Source organism: Trichoderma virens, assembly GCF_000170995.1.
Source record: "Trichoderma virens Gv29-8 chromosome Unknown TRIVIscaffold_1, whole genome shotgun sequence".
In the NCBI taxonomy this organism is placed as follows: domain Eukaryota; kingdom Fungi; phylum Ascomycota; class Sordariomycetes; order Hypocreales; family Hypocreaceae; genus Trichoderma; species Trichoderma virens.
In genome coordinates, this window is record NW_014013748.1 from 2135357 (window position 1) to 2154007 (window position 18651).

At 51.2% G+C, this 18651-nt stretch overlaps 5 protein-coding genes across 5 annotated transcripts; 2 read left to right on the forward strand and 3 right to left on the reverse strand.

Annotated features, from left to right (window-relative positions):
- Positions 1-137: 137 nt before the first annotated feature.
- On the reverse strand, positions 138-3023 carry TRIVIDRAFT_197255 (uncharacterized protein; the record flags this gene model as incomplete). Its single annotated transcript, XM_014106137.1, has 4 exons — positions 138-193; positions 226-2687; positions 2765-2877; positions 3006-3023. 4 exons carry the CDS (start codon positions 3021-3023, stop codon positions 138-140), a joined length of 2649 nt encoding a protein of 882 aa, XP_013961612.1.
- A 595-nt stretch (positions 3024-3618) lies between these two features.
- Positions 3619-5672, forward strand: TRIVIDRAFT_73301 (uncharacterized protein; the record flags this gene model as incomplete). The annotated part of the gene is made up of 4 exons (XM_014106138.1): positions 3619-3883; positions 3991-4153; positions 4233-4543; positions 4601-5672. 4 exons carry the CDS (start codon positions 3779-3781, stop codon positions 5177-5179), a joined length of 1158 nt encoding a protein of 385 aa, XP_013961613.1.
- A 35-nt stretch (positions 5673-5707) lies between these two features.
- On the reverse strand, positions 5708-7599 carry TRIVIDRAFT_229124 (uncharacterized protein; the record flags this gene model as incomplete). The annotated part of the gene is made up of 4 exons (XM_014106139.1): positions 5708-6728; positions 6810-7092; positions 7155-7274; positions 7415-7599. 4 exons carry the CDS (start codon positions 7597-7599, stop codon positions 5928-5930), a joined length of 1389 nt encoding a protein of 462 aa, XP_013961614.1.
- A 3043-nt stretch (positions 7600-10642) lies between these two features.
- Positions 10643-15138, forward strand: TRIVIDRAFT_85970 (uncharacterized protein; the record flags this gene model as incomplete). Its single annotated transcript, XM_014106140.1, has 10 exons — positions 10643-10808; positions 10873-11020; positions 11095-11554; positions 11628-12570; positions 12651-13300; positions 13372-13520; positions 13605-14034; positions 14091-14405; positions 14471-14600; positions 14664-15138. The coding sequence occupies 10 exons, from the start codon at positions 10676-10678 to the stop codon at positions 14771-14773; spliced, it is 3468 nt and encodes a 1155-aa protein (XP_013961615.1).
- A 372-nt stretch (positions 15139-15510) lies between these two features.
- Positions 15511-17247, reverse strand: TRIVIDRAFT_34872 (uncharacterized protein; the record flags this gene model as incomplete). The annotated part of the gene is made up of 2 exons (XM_014106141.1): positions 15511-16892; positions 17064-17247. The coding sequence occupies 2 exons, from the start codon at positions 17245-17247 to the stop codon at positions 15511-15513; spliced, it is 1566 nt and encodes a 521-aa protein (XP_013961616.1).
- Positions 17248-18651: the final 1404 nt, after the last annotated feature.

Consider the following 18651-nt stretch of genomic DNA (forward strand, 5'->3'; position numbering starts at 1 on the left):
TAGTGAGACTTGAGGATTTTGTTCATTTTTGTGTATTTCTTTTTTTAAGCTCTAATGTAAATAAAACCCATGTTTGCTCCCTATTCAAGAAATTTCAAGTTTAATCCATGCCCATCCACTCATCCTCGCCATCGTCATCAGACTCGCCGCCCGACCCTGCCGTGCCATTCATGATGGTGTCGATCGTCTTCTGCTGCGCGCTGGTCAAGTACACATCGTCATTACCGCTCTTGTCGTCCTTATTATCAGCCTGGCCCAACAAATAGTCAACCATGTACACGTTCTCATCGGCCAGTCTCCTAATCTCATCCCTCATCTTCACAACCGCACGCGAGACCACGCGCAGCTCAACGTCCACCTTTCCGCGGTTCGCCGTCAGCCAAGCGCCGTGCTTGTCAACCAGCGCTTTGATCCACAACAAGCAGAACTCGATGTGCGGAGATTCCTCCGTCTGAGCGGCGACAAAGCGGAGTAGTCTCGGGACATAGACGATGGGCAGATCGGCGACGACCAGGGGGATGTCGGCCGGGGGCACAGCCTGAAAGACTCTCTTGATGAGGCCGGCTTCGTTGAGTCGGAATGCCATGACCAGCGCCTTGAGGTAGTCCTTTTCATTCTCCATCACGGCCAACGTCGAAGCAGGCGTAATCTCAATGTTGAGATCAAACGGATCAAACTGCAGCGTATGGTCCAAGCTGTAAATGAGCAGGCCCTCCGTCGAAGCAGCGCAAAACGCGGTACCGGCAGGCGAGAAGGCGACTCCCGTAACCCGAACCTCGGGCCTTTGCTTCCTCGCCGAGGGATCGCCGCCACGCTTCGACCCAGGCAGGCTCGCGTCGAAGCGGTCCTCGCGGTCGGATGCCTCTCCCTGCATGTCGATTTCTCCCATGGGGCCGGCCTCGGTCAGGAACTTGCTGTTGAGGAACTCTTGCGTTCCAGATAGAGACAGGTTTACGCTGACGGTAAACTTCTTGAGCAGTACCATGGTGGAGACAGAGTAGAGGCAGATGTATTTGCTGTTACCACCAGCCAGGAGACAGCTTCCGTCGGTGCTGTATCGGATCGTGCTGAAACTCTTGTTGCCACCGATGTTGGCGGCAGTTCTCCTGTCTGACATTTTTCGTCCTCCAGATACGTCACGGCGCCCGTCAAGACCCGCCGTCTGCTCAGCTTCTGACACTGACCAAAAGGTCAGCTGGCCGTCAATTGTGGAAACTGCCAGCTGAAGGGAATCGGGTCGAACAGCAATGTCGAGAATATCTGCCTGCAGCTGCAACGGCTCGCTCGTTTGCGTCCTGTTGAAGATGGACCATATCCGCGCCGTCCTGTCCCAGCTTCCGCTCACCAAGGAGTTGCCATTTGGCGTGAAAGCCAACGCGGACACAGGGCCCTCGTGACCGGCCAGCCGATCAAGCAGTTGGCCAGTCTGCACCGACCAGATGTGAATGTCAAAGGAATCCAACGATCCTGCAGCTACTACTTCGCCGCTGGGGTCAACAGCCATGCTGGTAAAGGAAAGCCTTGTTGGGGCTGTGAAAGTACGGAAATTTCGATATCTGATGAGATCCCAGGCTCTGACAGAGCCATCAAGACTGGATGTAAATAGAACATTTCCCTTTTTGGCAAACTCACAAGCAGTGACGCCGCTGGTGTGCTCCGTGAATGTGACAATACAGAAACCAGACTCAATATCCCACACCTTGATCTTACCATCATCAGCAGTAGTGATGATTCGCTGACCATCCGGTGAGTAAACCACAGAGTTTATTGAATCGAAATGGCCCTGCTGTTTGAGGATGTAAGACTCCGACTGCCACTCCCAGACCAACAGCTGCCCCAGCTTTGAAGCACCAAAGGCCAGCCACTCTCCGCTCTGGTTGATTGTGACAAAGTCAACGTCGCTCTGAGAAATACTCAATTTGTGAATGTTGTTGAAGTCGGGCATTTCGTAGAGGCTGAACAAGCCGTTGGATAGACCGGCCACTAAGAGATTCGTTTGTGCGTGGAAAAAGGCACATCGTACATGTGCGCTACCTTGCATGAAGTAGTGTCTCTCGACAATTCGCCATCTCATGTCCGATTCATCATCGCTGTCATCCTCATCCTCCATACGGTCGTCATCCTTTGATGAGTTGAGCGGTTTGACGTATTTCCAGCTAAAGACTGCACCATCTTTGCTGACTGTGTAAATTGTTTCCTGGTCACCGGAAAACCATGCACCAATGACGGTTTGCTTATGGCCACCCAGGACGGTAGGGATGAATCCTTCTTCGGCCTCCACACTCCATATCCTCGCCGTCAAATCCTTGGAAGCTGTCAAGAAAAATCGAGAGTCGCTGGACCACTCGATATGCTGGACCGAGTCAAAGTGGCCGGTAAGGGTGCGGCGCTTTATAAAGGGAGCAAATTCAAGCTCGCCGTCGGCATTGGTGTCCGGGGTTGAAGGCACATGCCAGACTTCGACTTTGCGTCCCAATCCCACCACAAAGTATCTGCCTGAAGGCGAGAACGAGAGCGCTGTGACCTGCGTCCGGAAGGAGAAGTGGTAGATGGACACGCGGCGAGGAACGTTGGTCAGGATCGCATGGCCGTCTTCGTCAACGGTGAGGAGGAGGTTTCCGCGAGGGGAGAGGCCGATTCGAACGATGTTCTTGCGATGTGCGAATGGTAGGGTATGGGACTTGTTGCTGTTGCATCGAATTAGCCATCCAGCTTCGTCTTGTCGCAGAGGCCTGCATTGCCATGATGCGCCGGCATGACATACTCTACCAAGTTGAACACAGTCACGCGGTTGCCGACGGGTGAGAAGAGATGGGTGCCATCTGGACTGAAAACCAAGTTGCCTTGGCAGTAGACAGTGCCCAGCAAGTTGGAAAACTATGAAGAACTCGAGGTTAGCCGTTGATCCTGTATCACTCTGGGGATAGCAGATGTGAATTGTGTGTGATGGGCAATTGAACGGTGATAGGATGGTGTGAGCAGTCGAAATCAAGTCCTCGCCATACCCTAAAATCGGTCTTCATTGTCGACCACTTGCCATGATCATGAAGAAACTATACTGAGAGATGAAGCTCTGATATGTTCTGCCGCCAGTCGCATCAAAAAAAACGAGCTGCGCTTTCTTATCGATACGGGCCTTTTTTCAATTTTTTTCCTTTGCCGTTAATAAGTCGGCAGATACTTTATTCCGCTCCTAGGATCTAAGCCTAAAGTGGGACGACTACTCCGTACACCACGAACAATCGTACTAATGCTGGGAACGCACTGGCCATCTCATCTAATCTGGAGTCGGCAGGTAGCCTGTACCTGCCGCTGCACCGGCAGCAGCACAGCGAGCAGTGGAAACGCAATGTACCCAGAACTTTGCCTAGTGCTCTCACTTCCAACCTGTTCATGCTCCAAACAAACGAGGCAAGCACCGAAAAAAAAGGAGTCCGACCAGCGTTGCTCCTGCTCTGCCTATCCCTCCCCAGTCGTACCAGCTCGCTAAACCCAATCCGCCATCCAGCCTATCAGCACCCAGCAGCCCCTGGGCAATTCGCCAGAGTGGAAAATTGGGGGATACGACCGCCTCAACCCCTTCTATCCCCTGAAAGTTCAAGCTCAGGAAGTGCGAACCTCCACTTTGTTTTGTTTGACCAGAGCCAACGGCCACCTGATATCTTCCTCCTGTCTCTGATTTTTGCTTCCATCCGTAGCCATCGTCTGCTACCGCCCTCTCGCTCGTTCGCCCCCAAGCTCCCCAAGACCTCATCCGTAGCCCCTCCACGTGTGCAAGATGGCTCCCGCAGCTGCTGAGAGCGCCTCACCGATTGGCATTGCCAATCTGCCCAACCAGCGACACAAGATTGTCGCGAAGCGTGGAGCTAGCTTCACCATCATGGTACGCAATTGCCCTCGAGATTTGCAAGTTGCAAACGCGTCTGCGGCGTGACGAGCTCTCTCTCTCTCTTGTACGACAACTAACACGCATGCTTTTCGTACTCTTAGGTTGCTGGCGAGTCTGGTCTGGGCAAGACGACCTTCATCAACACCCTCTTCTCCACGACCATCAAGAACTACGCCGACCACAAGCGCCGACACCAGAAGCAGGTCGACAAGACGGTCGAGATTGAAATCACCAAGGCCGAGCTCGAGGAGAAGTTCTTCAAGGGTAAGGGATAGCTGCCTAAACGAGGTGTGACTGATGGAAGAGACAACGTGCTAAGCCTGATTTTTGTGACGCTCTCTAGTTCGATTGACTGTCATTGACACTCCTGGATTCGGTGACTATGTCAACAACCGCGACTCTTGGCAACCCATCATCGAGTTCCTCGACGACCAGCACGAGTCTTACATGCTCCAGGAGCAGCAGCCGCGCCGCCAGGACAAGATCGACCTCCGTGTCCATGCTTGCCTGTACTTCATCCGCCCTACCGGCCACACCCTGAAGCCCTTGGATATCGAGGTCATGAAGCGCCTCTGCTCACGAGTCAACCTGATCCCTGTCATTGCCAAGGCTGATACTCTCAGCCCCGCCGATCTGGCCAAGTTCAAGCAGAGGGTATGATGAAGCAAACCACGCATGTTTCGCACGTCCACTGTTGCTAACCAATTGCAGATTGTCAGCGTCATCGAGGCCCAGAACATCAAGATCTACCAGCCCCCTATTGAGGAGGATGACGAGGCTGCCGCCCAGCACGCGCGTAGCCTTATGGCTGCTATGCCGTTTGCCGTCATCGGATCCGAGAAGGATGTCAAGACCAGCGATGGTCGCATCGTCAAGGGCCGCCAGTACTCTTGGGGTGTTGCCGAGGTCGAGAACGAGGACCACTGTGACTTCAAGAAGCTGCGATCCATCCTGATCCGCACTCACATGCTCGACCTCATCCACACCACTGAGGAGCTGCACTACGAGGCCTACCGAGCACAGCAGATGGAGACTCGCAAGTTTGGCGAGGCCCGACCCCGGAAGCTCGACAACCCCAAGTTCAAGGAGGAGGAGGAGGCTCTGCGGAAGCGATTCACTGAGCAGGTCAAGGTCGAGGAGCAGCGCTTCCGACAATGGGAACAGAAGCTCATTGCTGAGCGTGATCGTCTCAATAAGGATCTCGAGCAGACCCATGCCCAGATCAAGCAGCTGGAGAACGAGCTTGAGGCTATGCAGGGAGGTGCCGTCCGAAGCCACGGCCGCCGATAAATTATTCGTAATGGTGACTTGGTTCTATCACGCAAAGCTGGCGTTGGAGTGTCATGACATCGGGTTTTCTCGGTCCACCTCGCTTCCGGCTACAGACCCGGGCCTGAAAGAGGTCGAACATGCATATTTCTAATCAGCTATTGCTACGGGAGGGAAAGATCTTTTTTGATGAGTTGTCGAGGCGAAGGCTCCGTCTTCCTTTATTTTTTTTTATGTCTCGTTCGGTTCTTGTGCCGGAACTGTCGCGGTAGTGGGCTTGACGGTGGATTCAAAGCAACATGTGATGGCCGTTGCCCAAAATCAGCAAGTAGGGGGGAGTGCTGGAAGTTTTGATAATGTAGCCCTATTTTATTCCTCTTTTATTTGAGCACTCCCATTTCAGTTAGGTACATTTTCTAGTCTTATGTAATTGAGTCAGTTGAGATACCAGTTTAATAAGGCCACATGATGCGCATTAAGTAGTATAGGGAATCTTAGGAGTGACTAGCATTTCATCAACGTTGTTGGATTCTGGTGGTGAACCAAATGCAAGAAAACGAAAAGAGGAATCAATGACAATGCATAACACCAAGCCAAACTCCTTGCCAACTCTGACAGAATAGGCATATCCCATCATACCTTAGTCGAAAACAAAACCCACGTTAAATATAAAAAAAAAACACTTGGAAATCCTGATTGCCTGCTTAGACGCCCCTTCCGTCCCCCTTCATGTCCCAAAATCACATCTGTCAAGACTAGAAACAAATGACTAAACAGCGTCCATGCTAGCTCTTGTCGTGAGCTGCTCATTCTTATTCCCCAATCTCGAAATCTGCAGAAAGGCATCGACGCCATACCCCTCTAAGCTGTGCAGGTTCAGCGAGCCAGCCCAGTACTCAGCATACACGCGACTCAGGGGGAGGCCCATGCCGAGCCGCAGATTGGGGGGCCGGCTAGTGAGAGTTGAAAGCGAGCCCAGGTACGTAGGCGCCTTAAGGTCAGCCCGACCGAGCTCGTCGGTGACATGGAGCTCCTGCATGGTAGCAGCCATGCGGGGAACCTGGCCGAGGTTCTCGAGGCGCTTCTGGCTCTGGGGGCCTTTGCTGAATGACCAGAGATACGGCAGCTCCTCACGGGGGATGCCGCCACCACGATCAGATATTCGGATGATGACGTGTTCCTGCGCCTCGCAGATTGTGACTTCGATGGGTGGGGGAGGAGAGGAGGCGTGATCGGGGTGTTGCTGATGGCGGTCGATGACAGCCTGGACGGAGTTGCGCAGGAGCTCACCGACAATGTACTCGAGGTGGCTGAGTATGTAGGGGAAGCTGGCGTTGAGGTGGCCATCGATTTTCACTTCGGGTACCTGTACTTGAGGGCCGTTTGTGGAGCGGGCCAGATGAGTGACGGCTTTTGCGCAGCGGCTGATGACATCCTTGGCAAAGCATTTTATGAATACTTCGCCTATAAAGTCGGACTCGGAGAGCGTAGCGCCGGGAGAGAAGTAGGGGGAGTTGAAAGTCTCTGTAAGGGAGAGGTGCTGCTCCGCGATGACTCGTCGAGAGATGCGCTACGTGGCTTGCAGTGAGCTTTCCGTTGTCATTGCAGTTGATTGGCAGAAATGGCGGTGGTAGCAATGCTAAAAACTTACCGATCGAAGAATGACATTCATGAAGTGATCCAGCTCTTTGGGGTCCATCAGGCGGCCGCACTCGAGAATGCCCATGGCGAGCTTGGGGATGACGGTTAGGTGACCCTTTAGGTTCTGGCTGATGACCTCGCAGAACTTTTCATTGTCCTCCAAAGTTTTGATTTCCTTGAATTTGCGAAAAGTGTCAAATGCCTTGTAATAGAGCTGGTAGACTTCCTCGATGTGTGGATTTGTTACAACAACGTAGGGGAGCTTCTGCATGTCGCGGATCCGATGCGCAATTCTGTAAATGCGTCCCTCAGTTAGCAACTTGCAGCCGGCAAAAAAGCAAGCATGCTGGCGTACCTGACTGGGAGTTCAGTTCGAACGTAATTTGCAGAGCTTATAAGTCGCGACTCGGTCAGGGAGCGGCCAAAGACCATCAGCTGGCGCAAGCTGATGGGGCGCGCCTCTTTGGCAACCCATCTACACGAGAGATGACAGCGTTAGCGCATGCGCTCGCTTGGAAAGAGAGAATCATGCAGATGTAAGAGAAGGAATAAAAGAGCGGGATGGGCTATGAAGAAACGAGGTAGACAATAGATGCAATGATGGGTTGAGCATACTCGTCCAACACAGAAACCGGGCGCCACGTGCCGTTGCTGGTTCCTGCCTGGGCCGCATTTCGCTTCTGAATCTTTGCAAGAGGAGACGGCGTTATCAATGTCGGTCGAGAGATCGCTTTACTGAGGGTCGAGTAGGCAAACGGTCGACATCGTTTGCCGTGGCAGCGCAGCGCTACGGAGAACATGCCCACGGTTCCATGCAGCACAGAGGGATCGAGAGGTGAAGCTAGTGAAGCTGGTGACGATACTGGACGGCGCTTCTAGTATCGTGTCGCGTGCGAACAATGAGCGGTGCAGCGTGGAAAAGAAGCGGAACAAAAGCGAAAAAGGAAACGAGACGAAGAGACGAAAAGTTAAGAATCGGCTGATCAGTCGGGAGGGGAATTGAAGCGCTTGGTCTTACTTCTCGTCGACTCGAGCAGGGCAAATGGCTTTTAATCAAGGCAGCTCCGAGGCATGTGCCGGTAGATCTGGTGCTTAAGGTTTGGTCAGCCTGAAGCCTGGCAAAAACGCCCCACAGGCTGCGGTATCGGCTTACTCCGAATGGCAGCTTGTTCCCTCCCAATCCAATGCAGACGGATGAATCACTGGTCAGGATTCAGGCGACAGGGGACATCGGGAATTAATGCTGTTTGGAGCATCTGGAGCTCCAGATTCTCTGATGCCGTCACTGTGTTGGTTCGACTGAGGCTCTACTGACTAACCTGGTAACACACAGCTACCCACTGCGGTAGCGTCCAGCTTCAGAGTACCTGCAGCAAACCAGGAGTATAAAAAAGGTTCTGAGAGGCAACGGAACCTTTCATGCCACCTCTCCCAATTAAATACACGCCACCCAAATAACCATAAAACCATAACGAGCCTGGAGATGAAATCCCATCAGACAACACCTACAATAATGTAATCATGTGCTAGAAAGGGCGTGCAAAGGCGTGCCATGAGCAGCTACTAGGTAGGCAGCGCACCTGGCACATGTAGGTTAGTGTAGGGATTCCGCCACTGCAACATCACATGTGATTTTGTGACAATCATACCTACTTGCTACCTACCTAGTTTGCAGTGCTCCTCATGATTGACTCACTCAGCGCAGGTCAATACTACAGTATCAAAGGAGTGGCTAGCTATTCCTGCCAGGTAAGTTTTCAAGTGCTGCAGCACCACTCCAGATTGTCGTAATGATCTGCATTTTCGTGTTATGTACTATCGCCACCCGCCTCTTTATGCTAAGGTACAGTACCGTAGTAAAACTAAAGACTGGCTCCTTTTAATCCTCCTATATCTGAGATATATAACTTGGCATACATCAAACCCCTCTTGAAGCTGCAGGCTAGCTGCCATGTAAAACAAATACAAGCGCATCGTCAGTCACAAGCAAAACAGCAGAAACGGCCAAGTTTGACTTAGTCAGCAGGGAGGTGGGGTCCCCTCCGAGTGGGGTGGGAGCACGAGGTTCAGCACAGTCGATCGTTGTTAGGGCGGTACTCGGCTGTGACGGATGATTGCCGCGGGGTCTCGACGGGCTGGCGGGGTTTGTGCAGGTTCTCGCTTATCACGACGCAGCTCAGCTCAGCCCAGCAACCGTCGATTGTGTTCTTTGTTAAGCTTGACTGTCTTTGTCTCAACGGGGAGGAATCAAAGGGAAAGCCCAGAATAGTTAGGTAGCTGCCAGCATAACTCATCAAAAGTAGCTTGTGCAATAAATATTCTTTACCTTCATCTTCTTGACTCATCTAGACTTGTAGATCCTCTCGCGACAAACTCTTTATTCATCATGACATTTCTCTTTCATGTCAAAGCACATTCCCAAGGTAGGAAAGCTCCCCCCCTCCTCCACCCACCCGCCGCAGCCTCTTATGTACAGCCATCAAAGCCATTGACCACTCAATACCCCAAAAAGTATGGAGCTGCGGCCATAAAACACATACCGCCACCAAAAACCCATAGCTGCTAACGTAATGACGCCAGCTGCCAGACCCTCTGACAGTTTCAAGCCAATGCCGTAGCTTCGTGAAGTCTTTTCTCGCCGCTGCTCCACCGGAAACTGAGTGCCTGGACTGGCTCGCTGCACTCCATACAGGGGACGAAGCAAAGAAAATAAAATAAAAAATCACTTGGCAGGAAAAAAAAACCTTGGACTTTTGTACCCAACTCTGCCTTGCCTCGGCCATCGCCAGCTTGGGTTTCTGTTGTCAGTTGCTTATTCCTGCTGGCCGCCTTGTCAAAATCGCCCACTGTGCAACCGAGCCAGCTTTTGCCGGCTGGCCGATAGGAATCTTATCTGACTCTATCTGTCTCGCCGCTGGTGCTTTGGTACTTTTTTGTTTCCTTTTGGATTTTTGCTCTTGCCTCCCTTGCAAGGTTCTTCCAAGCCGCTACTGCCTGCCTACCTACCTGCGTAATAGTAGTAAGAGGGAGCTACCTACCAAGGCTGCTGCCGCCGCTGCTCCTGCCGTTGCTCCCGCTGCAACTCCCCCAACCCCAAATCCGCCAGCACGGGCAGCCGCCACACACGCGCCTTCTTCATCGCAAGCCCTGCACCCCGCCAGCGCTTTGCAACAGCTGGAGCTCCTGCACGTTCCTGGCCTGCCTTTGGCCTCAGGCCCTTTCTGAAATCATGGTACGTCTCTTTGTCTATCTTCTTACCCTCTCCCTCTAGCATCGAGTCGAGTCCCAGTCTCCGTGCTTCTGCATCTACATCTGCATCTTCTGGCCAGCAATTGCGCACCACGAGTCCAGGCGTCATCATCGTCATCGTCATCGTTCATCATCATCGTATCATCTGCATATTCACCACCTCCCACATCTCCAGTTGTGCTCTGCTCTGGCTCTGGCTTGGCTTTGTCTCTGCCGTCCTTTTCATCACTTCGTTGTCTTCCATCCCCCTTCAGCCCATCTTCCCTCCTCTCGTCGAGACCTGTCCCTGCCTGCCATCATAACCACTGCAGTGCATTGCCAGCGTCCTCGTCCTCGTCGCTGCGTGGGGAAAAGTCGCAACGCTCCGAGGGCCCCCAGCTTGGCGAGCTCTGCACGCTCTCCGATCGCTCCGAGGCATCGCCGCAGGCAACCGGTTAATAGATCCAAGCTGGGCGACCTCTCGTTTCTACTTTCCTTGGGCCCCTCACTTCCAGTTCGCCTCAGCTGAATTTGTCGATCGTCATCATGCAGTCCGACGACGAAGCCCACCAACCTGGGCTGCCGTTTCGAATCCGAGCTAACGATGCCACTCGCAAGCAGAGCTACAACGTTCCTTCACCCAACGACATGGTCGTCGACACAGACGACTATGTCGGCGTCCCCAACGCTCCCGAGAAAGAATCCGTGGCCATCATCAGCCCCGAGGGTGCCGTCGAACATGAGGCTGATCAGCTACAAGATCTGCCTCTAGCCAACGACTGTGCGTATTCCCCCCCTCCCCTCTGACAAGACCGGCTTCGCTGACTGGACTCGCGCCACTACAGATGAAGCCATGAAGGAGATTGTTCTCCCTCCCCTGCTCGACGAACCCAAAATCCTACAAGACTTTGTACATACATGGACGGTCGAGAACTGGCGAAGCCTTGGGAAGCGAGAACACGGTCCCGTATTTGAAGCAGGTGGCTTTCCATGGTCCGTTTACCACGATTTGATACCTATCCATTTTTGTGTATGGGCTCGTCCTCAACTGACACTGCTACACTCAGGCGCATCCTCCTCTTTCCCCATGGTAACAACACTGATCAGTGTTCCATCTATCTGGAGCACGGGTTCGAGCCTGATGCCATCCCCGAGAATTGGAGTTGCTGCGTGCAGTTTGGCTTGGTGCTTTGGAACCCTAATGATCCCAGCCTATATGTCAATCATGCCGCGCATCACCGCTTCACTAAGGAGGAAGGGGATTGGGGCTTCACCCGCTTCGTTGAGATAAGGAGAATGTTCAACGTGCCTTGGGAAGGCGACAGTCGGCCACTGGTCGAGAATGACACCGCTAACATAACAGCATATGTCCGCTTTGTTGAGGACGAGACTGGTGTGCTTTGGCATAACTTTACCAACTATGACTCCAAGAAGGAAACAGGCTATGTTGGTCTCAAGAACCAGGGTGCCACATGCTACCTCAACTCCCTTCTCCAGTCTTTATACTTCACAAACGCATTCAGAAAAGTCGGTTTTCCCTGCTCCTGCCTTGCATGCTATTCTCATAGTCCGTTCAATGCCGGTTGCTAACTCTACATAGGCCATTTACGAAATTCCAACCGAAAATGACGAAAGCATGCAAAATTCTGCCTACACTCTGCAGCGCCTTTTTTACCAATTGCAGACATCCGAGCAAGCTGTTGGCACGAATGAGTTAACAAAGTCCTTTGGTTGGGAGACGAGGCACATCTTTGAGCAGCAAGATGTACAGGAATTGTCTCGAAAACTCATGGAACGAATGGAGGAGAAGATGAAGGGTACCAAGGCCGAAAATGTGCTGCCTGAGCTTTTCAGTGGTAAGATCAAGACCTACATTTCATGCATAAATGTAGACTACGAATCAAAGCGCATTGAGGACTTCTGGGATATCCAGCTCAACGTCAGCGGAAACAAGAACCTTTTGGAAAGTTTCCAAGACTATATCCAGGTCGAGAAGATGGACGGCGAAAACCAATATTTTGCCGGCGACCAGCACAAGCTACAGGATGCCAACAAGGGCGTCATATTCACCAGTTTCCCAGACGTCTTGCACCTCCAGCTCAAGCGATTCGAGTATGACATCCAAAGAGATATGATGATGAAGATCAATGACCGCTACGAATTCCCCGACACTTTTGACGCGTCCCCTTATCTCATGGACGAGGCCGACCGATCCGAGCCGTGGATTTACCAGCTACATGGAGTTCTTGTCCACAGCGGCGACTTGAACGCCGGTCACTATTATGCGTTTATCAAACCCTCAAAAGACGGCTGGTTCTACAAGTACGATGACGACAAGGTTACCAAGGCCACTTCCAGGGAGGTTCTGGAAGAAAATTTTGGTGGAGAGTACAGAACTCCTCACGGCTACCCCAGGGCGCCTCTTCAAAAGAAGGCCCCGATTATGCGCCAGAACAGTGCTTACATGTTGGTATATATCCGTCAATCTCGGCTTGACAAAGTCCTCTGTCCCGTCACCAAGGAAGACACTCCGGCACTTCTCCGTAAGTTACACAATGCTTTATGATGTCATCCGTGTCATTCTTAGCGACATTGCAAATCGCTGACCGAAGTTCCATTCTAGGGGAACGCTTTGAAGAGGAGAATGCCTTGAGGGAGGCTCGTCGACGTGAACAAAAGGAGGCGCATCTATATATGATGGCCAAGGTGATTACAAATGACACGTTTGCAAACTACGGAGGCACCGATCTTTGTGTCTTTGATGCCAATCCCGAGCTCGATCCCGCCGCACCCAAACTGTACCGCATTCGTCGAGCTATGCCAATGCAAGAGTTTGTCGCTCAGGTCGCTTCTGACATGGGTCAAGATCCATCTCGCGTCAGGCTGTGGCTGATGGTTAATCGACAAAACAAAACCATTCGGCCAGATCAACCAATCATGGACCTTCGGCCAACCGTTGAAGAAATATTTTCCCGCTCAGCTGCACACCGAGACACGAGTTTGCGAGTTTGGGCCGAGGTCGCCAGCGACGTCAACGAAAACGGCGAGCCTGTCTGGGCATCATACCAAAGCCAGCCAAGTGGCGGACCTGTGAAGAGTGATACCATATTATTGCTGTTGAAACATTTCGATGTCGAGAAGCAGACCCTGGAAGGCGTGGGCCATCTGTACATTAGCAAAGAGAAGAAGGTCGACGAGCTTGTTCCCATGATTCTCCAGAAGATGGGTTGGGGAGAGAAGCTTTCTTCTGATGAGAAACTGTTGATGTGGGAGGTACGGAGAAATTCTTTTACTTTTCTCGGATCTCACTGCAAAGAAGCGTGCTAACAAGTTATTCCAAACAGGAAATCAAACCGACAATGATTGAACCTCTGAAGGGAAAGCAAACTCTCAAGGCTGCCGAACTTCAGGATGGTGATATTATTTGCTTCCAACGCACCTCCGACAAGAAGGCTGAAAATGGCCGAGTTCCGGACAAGGCATCTCAGGAAGCGTATGTTATCCCTCTCTCTATTTCATGGGGGCAGGCAGCCAGCCAGCCACCTTTTTTTTGCAACGATGACTGATCTCCCTCTAGAAACAAGTCGTTCGACCGTGTCGAGGATGCTCGTGAATATTATGACTTCCTTGAACATAAGCGAACTGTCAAATTCCACGCACATCCTACTAGATCTGACCCAGCACAGTACCCGCCATTCGAGCTTGTTCTCAACTCAAAGATCACCTATGATGTTTTAGCTGAACGAGTCGGCGCTCACCTTCAAGCCCCTTCAACACATATCCGGTTATGGACGGTCAACGCAAGCACAAATAACCCCAAGACTCCAGTAAGACGGGGCACAAATCCCACACTAAAGCAGATCTTGAATCCCATGGGTTCAAACACGTTGAATTCGACTCAAAGAAATGATGCCTTCTACTTTGAGGTGCTGGAGATGAGCTTGGCTGAGCTCGATACCAAGAAGAATATCAAAGTCACATGGCTGAGTGAAGGCATTACCAAAGAGGTATGTATCGGACAATGCACTTACAGGCTTCAGCTAGGCTAACTTGTCATCCCAAGGACCAACTTGACCTGCTGGTATCAAAGACTGGGACTATGGAGGACTTGATACAAGCACTGGTTAAGAAGGCCAAGATTGCCGACGAGGGAGAAGGCGGAAGGATAAGGGTTTACGAGACAAGCTCAAACAGATTTTATCGTGAGCCGGCTCGCGATCTGTCTGTGTTGAACCTTAACGAGTACACACAAATCTTCGCCGAGCGAATCCCGGAAGAAGAACAAGCAGCTGATGACAACAACTTCATTCACGTGTTCCACTTCCAAAATGAAGTCAACAGAGTTCACGGCGTTCCTTTCAAGTTCCTTCTCATTGAGGTAAGTGCATTCAAAAACACATTCGCGCGTTTGGTTTCGTGCTTTTTTACTCACGCAATATCAAGGGCGAGAAATTTGCCGACACCAAGAAGAGACTTGAGAAGAGGACGGGTATCAAAGGCAAGAGCTTTGAGAAGATCAAGTTTGCTATTGCAAGGAGGGCAAACTATTCAAAACCACAATATCTTAATGATGGTTCGTTCACGCTCACAACCAATGACAATGATTTCCTGAAGCTAACTGCAATTCATCACGCAGACGACGAATTATGGAACATAGCCTCATCCGAAGATGACTATCTTGGTTTCGATCATCCGGATAGAACAAGATCCTTGAGAAACGGCGTTGGGGACCTTTTCCTTCGTTAGGCGACGGTATACAAGCTAAGCTCGTGTCGACGATGCAACACGTGGCAATGTGGAAAGACTTGGTGAATGGCTCTAGGAGTCCTTGGTATATCTCGTTTCATACCCATCAACCACACCGACGTGGTTTGCGTCTTTATCATGAGACAGTGGGCGTTTTCTTATAGCTGTTTTTGCTTCTTGCTTTTTTAGCATGCATGTGGCGACGCATGAAATGCAGGCGAACGGTGGATGAGATTTGTTTTGATACAATATCAATACAATGAGCATATTGGATTGAAGTGGTCTGTAGCATTGGCTCTGATAACTATATGTTTGTTCTCAAGTCTCTAGTACAGCTATTGTAGTATTATCAACACAGATAGTCCAAAATTATTATAAACGCCTCGTGACTGTATGAGATGGGAATACACAGCATCTTCTTCACGACGCTCTTGTGTCCTCCAAATCTCTTTTTCCTTTTTCCATTTACAACTCTATATCCAACTTTGAACGATTCCCTAAGCTGGTCTTCAGTAGCATGTGATCAATGCCAGCCAGCCTTTTCATATAATAACACATCAATTCCCATTTCATATCATAGAAGCCTTTTACCCAGGCTTTGTGTGTACCATGTTCGTCATCAAACCTCAAGGGACTGTTGTTTGGCCAACCAGGCCAGTCGTCTATATCAAGTTTCGCACACACTTCTAATTTTTTGTCTTCGTCTTTTCGTCATACTTGTGCATCCCATTATTATTTCATTCGTTCTCATGGTGGTACTTGGCCAGTGGTCCCCGCTCAATCTCCTCGACGGAAAGATGGGCGCCGGCAGTCTTGAGGAGCTGCGCGCAGTCATGTTTGCCGGACAGGGTTGCCAGGAAGAGGGGCGAGTTGTCTGCTCTGTTGCGCTCGTGGACGCTGGCGCCACGCTTGAGAAGCTCGAGCATGATTTCAGTGTTGCCTGATACCGCGGCCAGGTGGACAGCGGTGTTTCCTGCATAGTCGGCCGTCTTGAGGAGTTGGCTGCCTTCGCCTTCGAGGAGCTGCCTGACCACGTCTATTTCACCGTTCTGGATGGCGTAGCCGAGAGCCGTAAAGGCAGACTCGGTGGCTGTGAGGCGAGAAGCGGCATCGATGGGAGGTGTTGGGTGAGAGAAGCTGGGATGTGCAATCTCCGTCATCTCACCACGGAGCGAGCGCGAAAACCGGGCTGCAATGTCCTTTTGGGTGAGGTTGGGGAGGGCGAGGAGGTGAGAGAGCTTGGCGAGGGCTGCTTCAGCCGTGAGATCGAGGCCGAATATGACGCCCATGCGACCCAGCTGGGTTCCTGGAGCGTAGACTGGGGATACGAAGCCGTTTACGCATTGGCTGACGTTGACAACGACGATGCCTCTGTCGACGGCGGAACGAATCACTTCCGTGAGACGGCCATCGACGCCACCTGGGACGTTTCCCATACCGAATGTCTCAAGGATAAGACCCCTTAGGTCCGGAAGGTGAAGAACAGCATCGACCATTTCGGGCTTGATGCCGGGGAAGACACGCAGACACGCAACGTGGGTTGTGTCGAGGTGCTTGAAGACGTCGAACTCTGCAATGGTGGTGGGCCGAAGAACCAGATGCCAATTGACATTGATGCCAAGGCCATTGACCTTGGCCAGGGGCTCATAGTTGGGACTGGCAAAGGCATCAAAGGACGTGGCCGAAACCTTTGTGGTGCGGTTTCCACGGTACAGCGTGTCGCGGAAGAAGAGACACACTTCAGGGATGACGAAAGTTCCGGCGATGATGAGCGAGCCGAGCAGGTTGTCGACGGCATCGGACTGGAGAGCAAAGATGGGAGCCTGGGAGCCGGTAAGGATGACGGGCTTGCCCAGGTTAGCCAGCATGAAGGAGAGGGCAGAGGCCGTGTAAGCCAGCGAGTCGGTGCCGTGAAGAATGACGAAGCCGTCAAAGAGGTGGTAGTTTTCCTTGATGGCGGTGGCCATGTTGGCCCAGTCGTTGGCGGAGATGTTGCTGGAGTCGAGCAGGGGGTCGAATTCCAGGACGGAGTAGCGGACGTGTCTCTGGTAGGCGGTTGGAGGTGTTCTGAGGCTGTCGAGCTGGACGAGCTGGCCGCTGCGAGAGGCTTGCAGCTTGACTTTTTCGTATTAATGTCAGCCGGTGTGTTTTTTCAGTCTGAATATGAATCCATGCATATGCTTGTATAATTCCAGGACAAAGTGTATACTAGGTATGAGGCTCACTCTCATCTACTACAGCATATACAATAAAGATGAAGCAAACATAGAGAATAAAGCAAACTCACCACTTGGTTCTGAATTATCATTAAATGTCGGTCTAGGAGCCATTGCACTCTCTAGAAATCCATCGCTGGGCGCAAGGCCATCGGGCCCTTCTTGCATGCATATCGTGCCTCCGGTGCCGATGATCAAAACCCGGGACTCGGGGAGTCCGGCGTTGAGGGGAGGCGAATCGGTGATGGCGGGCGACATGAGATGCTGTAGATGATGAGTTTGTTTGACTGCAGATGAAAAAAAAGATGAAAAAAAGAAGATGTCTAGGTGATGAAAGTAATGGAATAATTGGCAGAAAATAAATTGACACAAGAGATTGAGAGATTCAATGTCAAGTGCGGAAGGTCACTCTTATCAATGGCGGTTCTGGCCCCCGTAACATGTACCCCAGATAAGGGAAAAAAAGGAAGCACGAAAAAAAAGGGACTAAGAAAAAGAGGAGGCCCAACGGGGTAATACAAAGCTACTGCCAATTACGAAAAATTCTCGTCATGCGGACAAGGGAAAAATAAACGAAAAAAAAGAGCCAGGATAGCAAGGAGAAGAGGAGAAAAGTTTGATAAGAATTTAGTCATAGCAAATGTCGGCATGTGCAGCCATTTTGCTGTTAAAAGTCTAGCACGAGAGGAAGAGAGGCGACGGAGTGGATACGAAGGGGTAATAGAATCTCAGGAATCGGAGGCTGCGTGTTATCATGTGGTTTTTCTTCGGGAGTTTACCGTGGTTTCTGTGACTTGAAAGGATTTATTGATTTTGTGTTATCGGCGGCTATGCATCTAGACGAGAAAATGATTCGGAAAAGATTCGACAAACATGTGAGAGGGGGGTGCAAAGAGTTGGGCGGAATAAGGCCTGTGAACCTGTATATATGGAGTACGACATGTTATCGTTGCAGCCAAATCTCAGAACAAAAGGTCGTATACCTACTTACCGCCTTACTAATGGATCAAAATGGCACTAAACATGCCCAAATACGGCGGCCTTCCCCTCGCGTAGCAGCGGCTTCGGGCTCGTTCCGTATTAGCCATGGCAGCTTATAGGCCCAACCCAGATCTGGGGGAGTTTCCACGGGCGCAAATGATGCAGTAGTGGTGGCAGTAGTAGTATCAGCGTCTGGCCGGGCCTCAGGGGTGCAGCGAGATTAGTACGAGTAGATGCAGATGGCCGAGTACAGGTATAGGTACACGTCCACCAGCAGCAGATTAGCCGTGTCTGCAAGTATAGTACCTGCTTGAACCCTGCCATCCATCGTCTCCATTCGGCATGTCCCCAACATTACGGAGTACAGTACAGGTGGTATTGTGCTAAGGGGACCTTACGTCACTTGGGCCCTGAGAGTCAAAAACTTGATCTGCTTGGCCATCAACGAGGGAAGATGGATGACGCCTAATTCTAACACCGTATACAGAGTTCCTTGCAGTCTGGAGTTTCACAGACTTCATATCCATCATAAGTTAATGGAATAAGAAATAAATGAGGGGGGTGACTAGGCTGTAATTCAGTGCCCCAAATTGGCTGTCTTGAGTCTCGAATTTAAAGCTACCTTAACTTAGTACTAGGTACTAAGGTGGTAATGATATCAGCTGCTGGAGGAATAGGTAG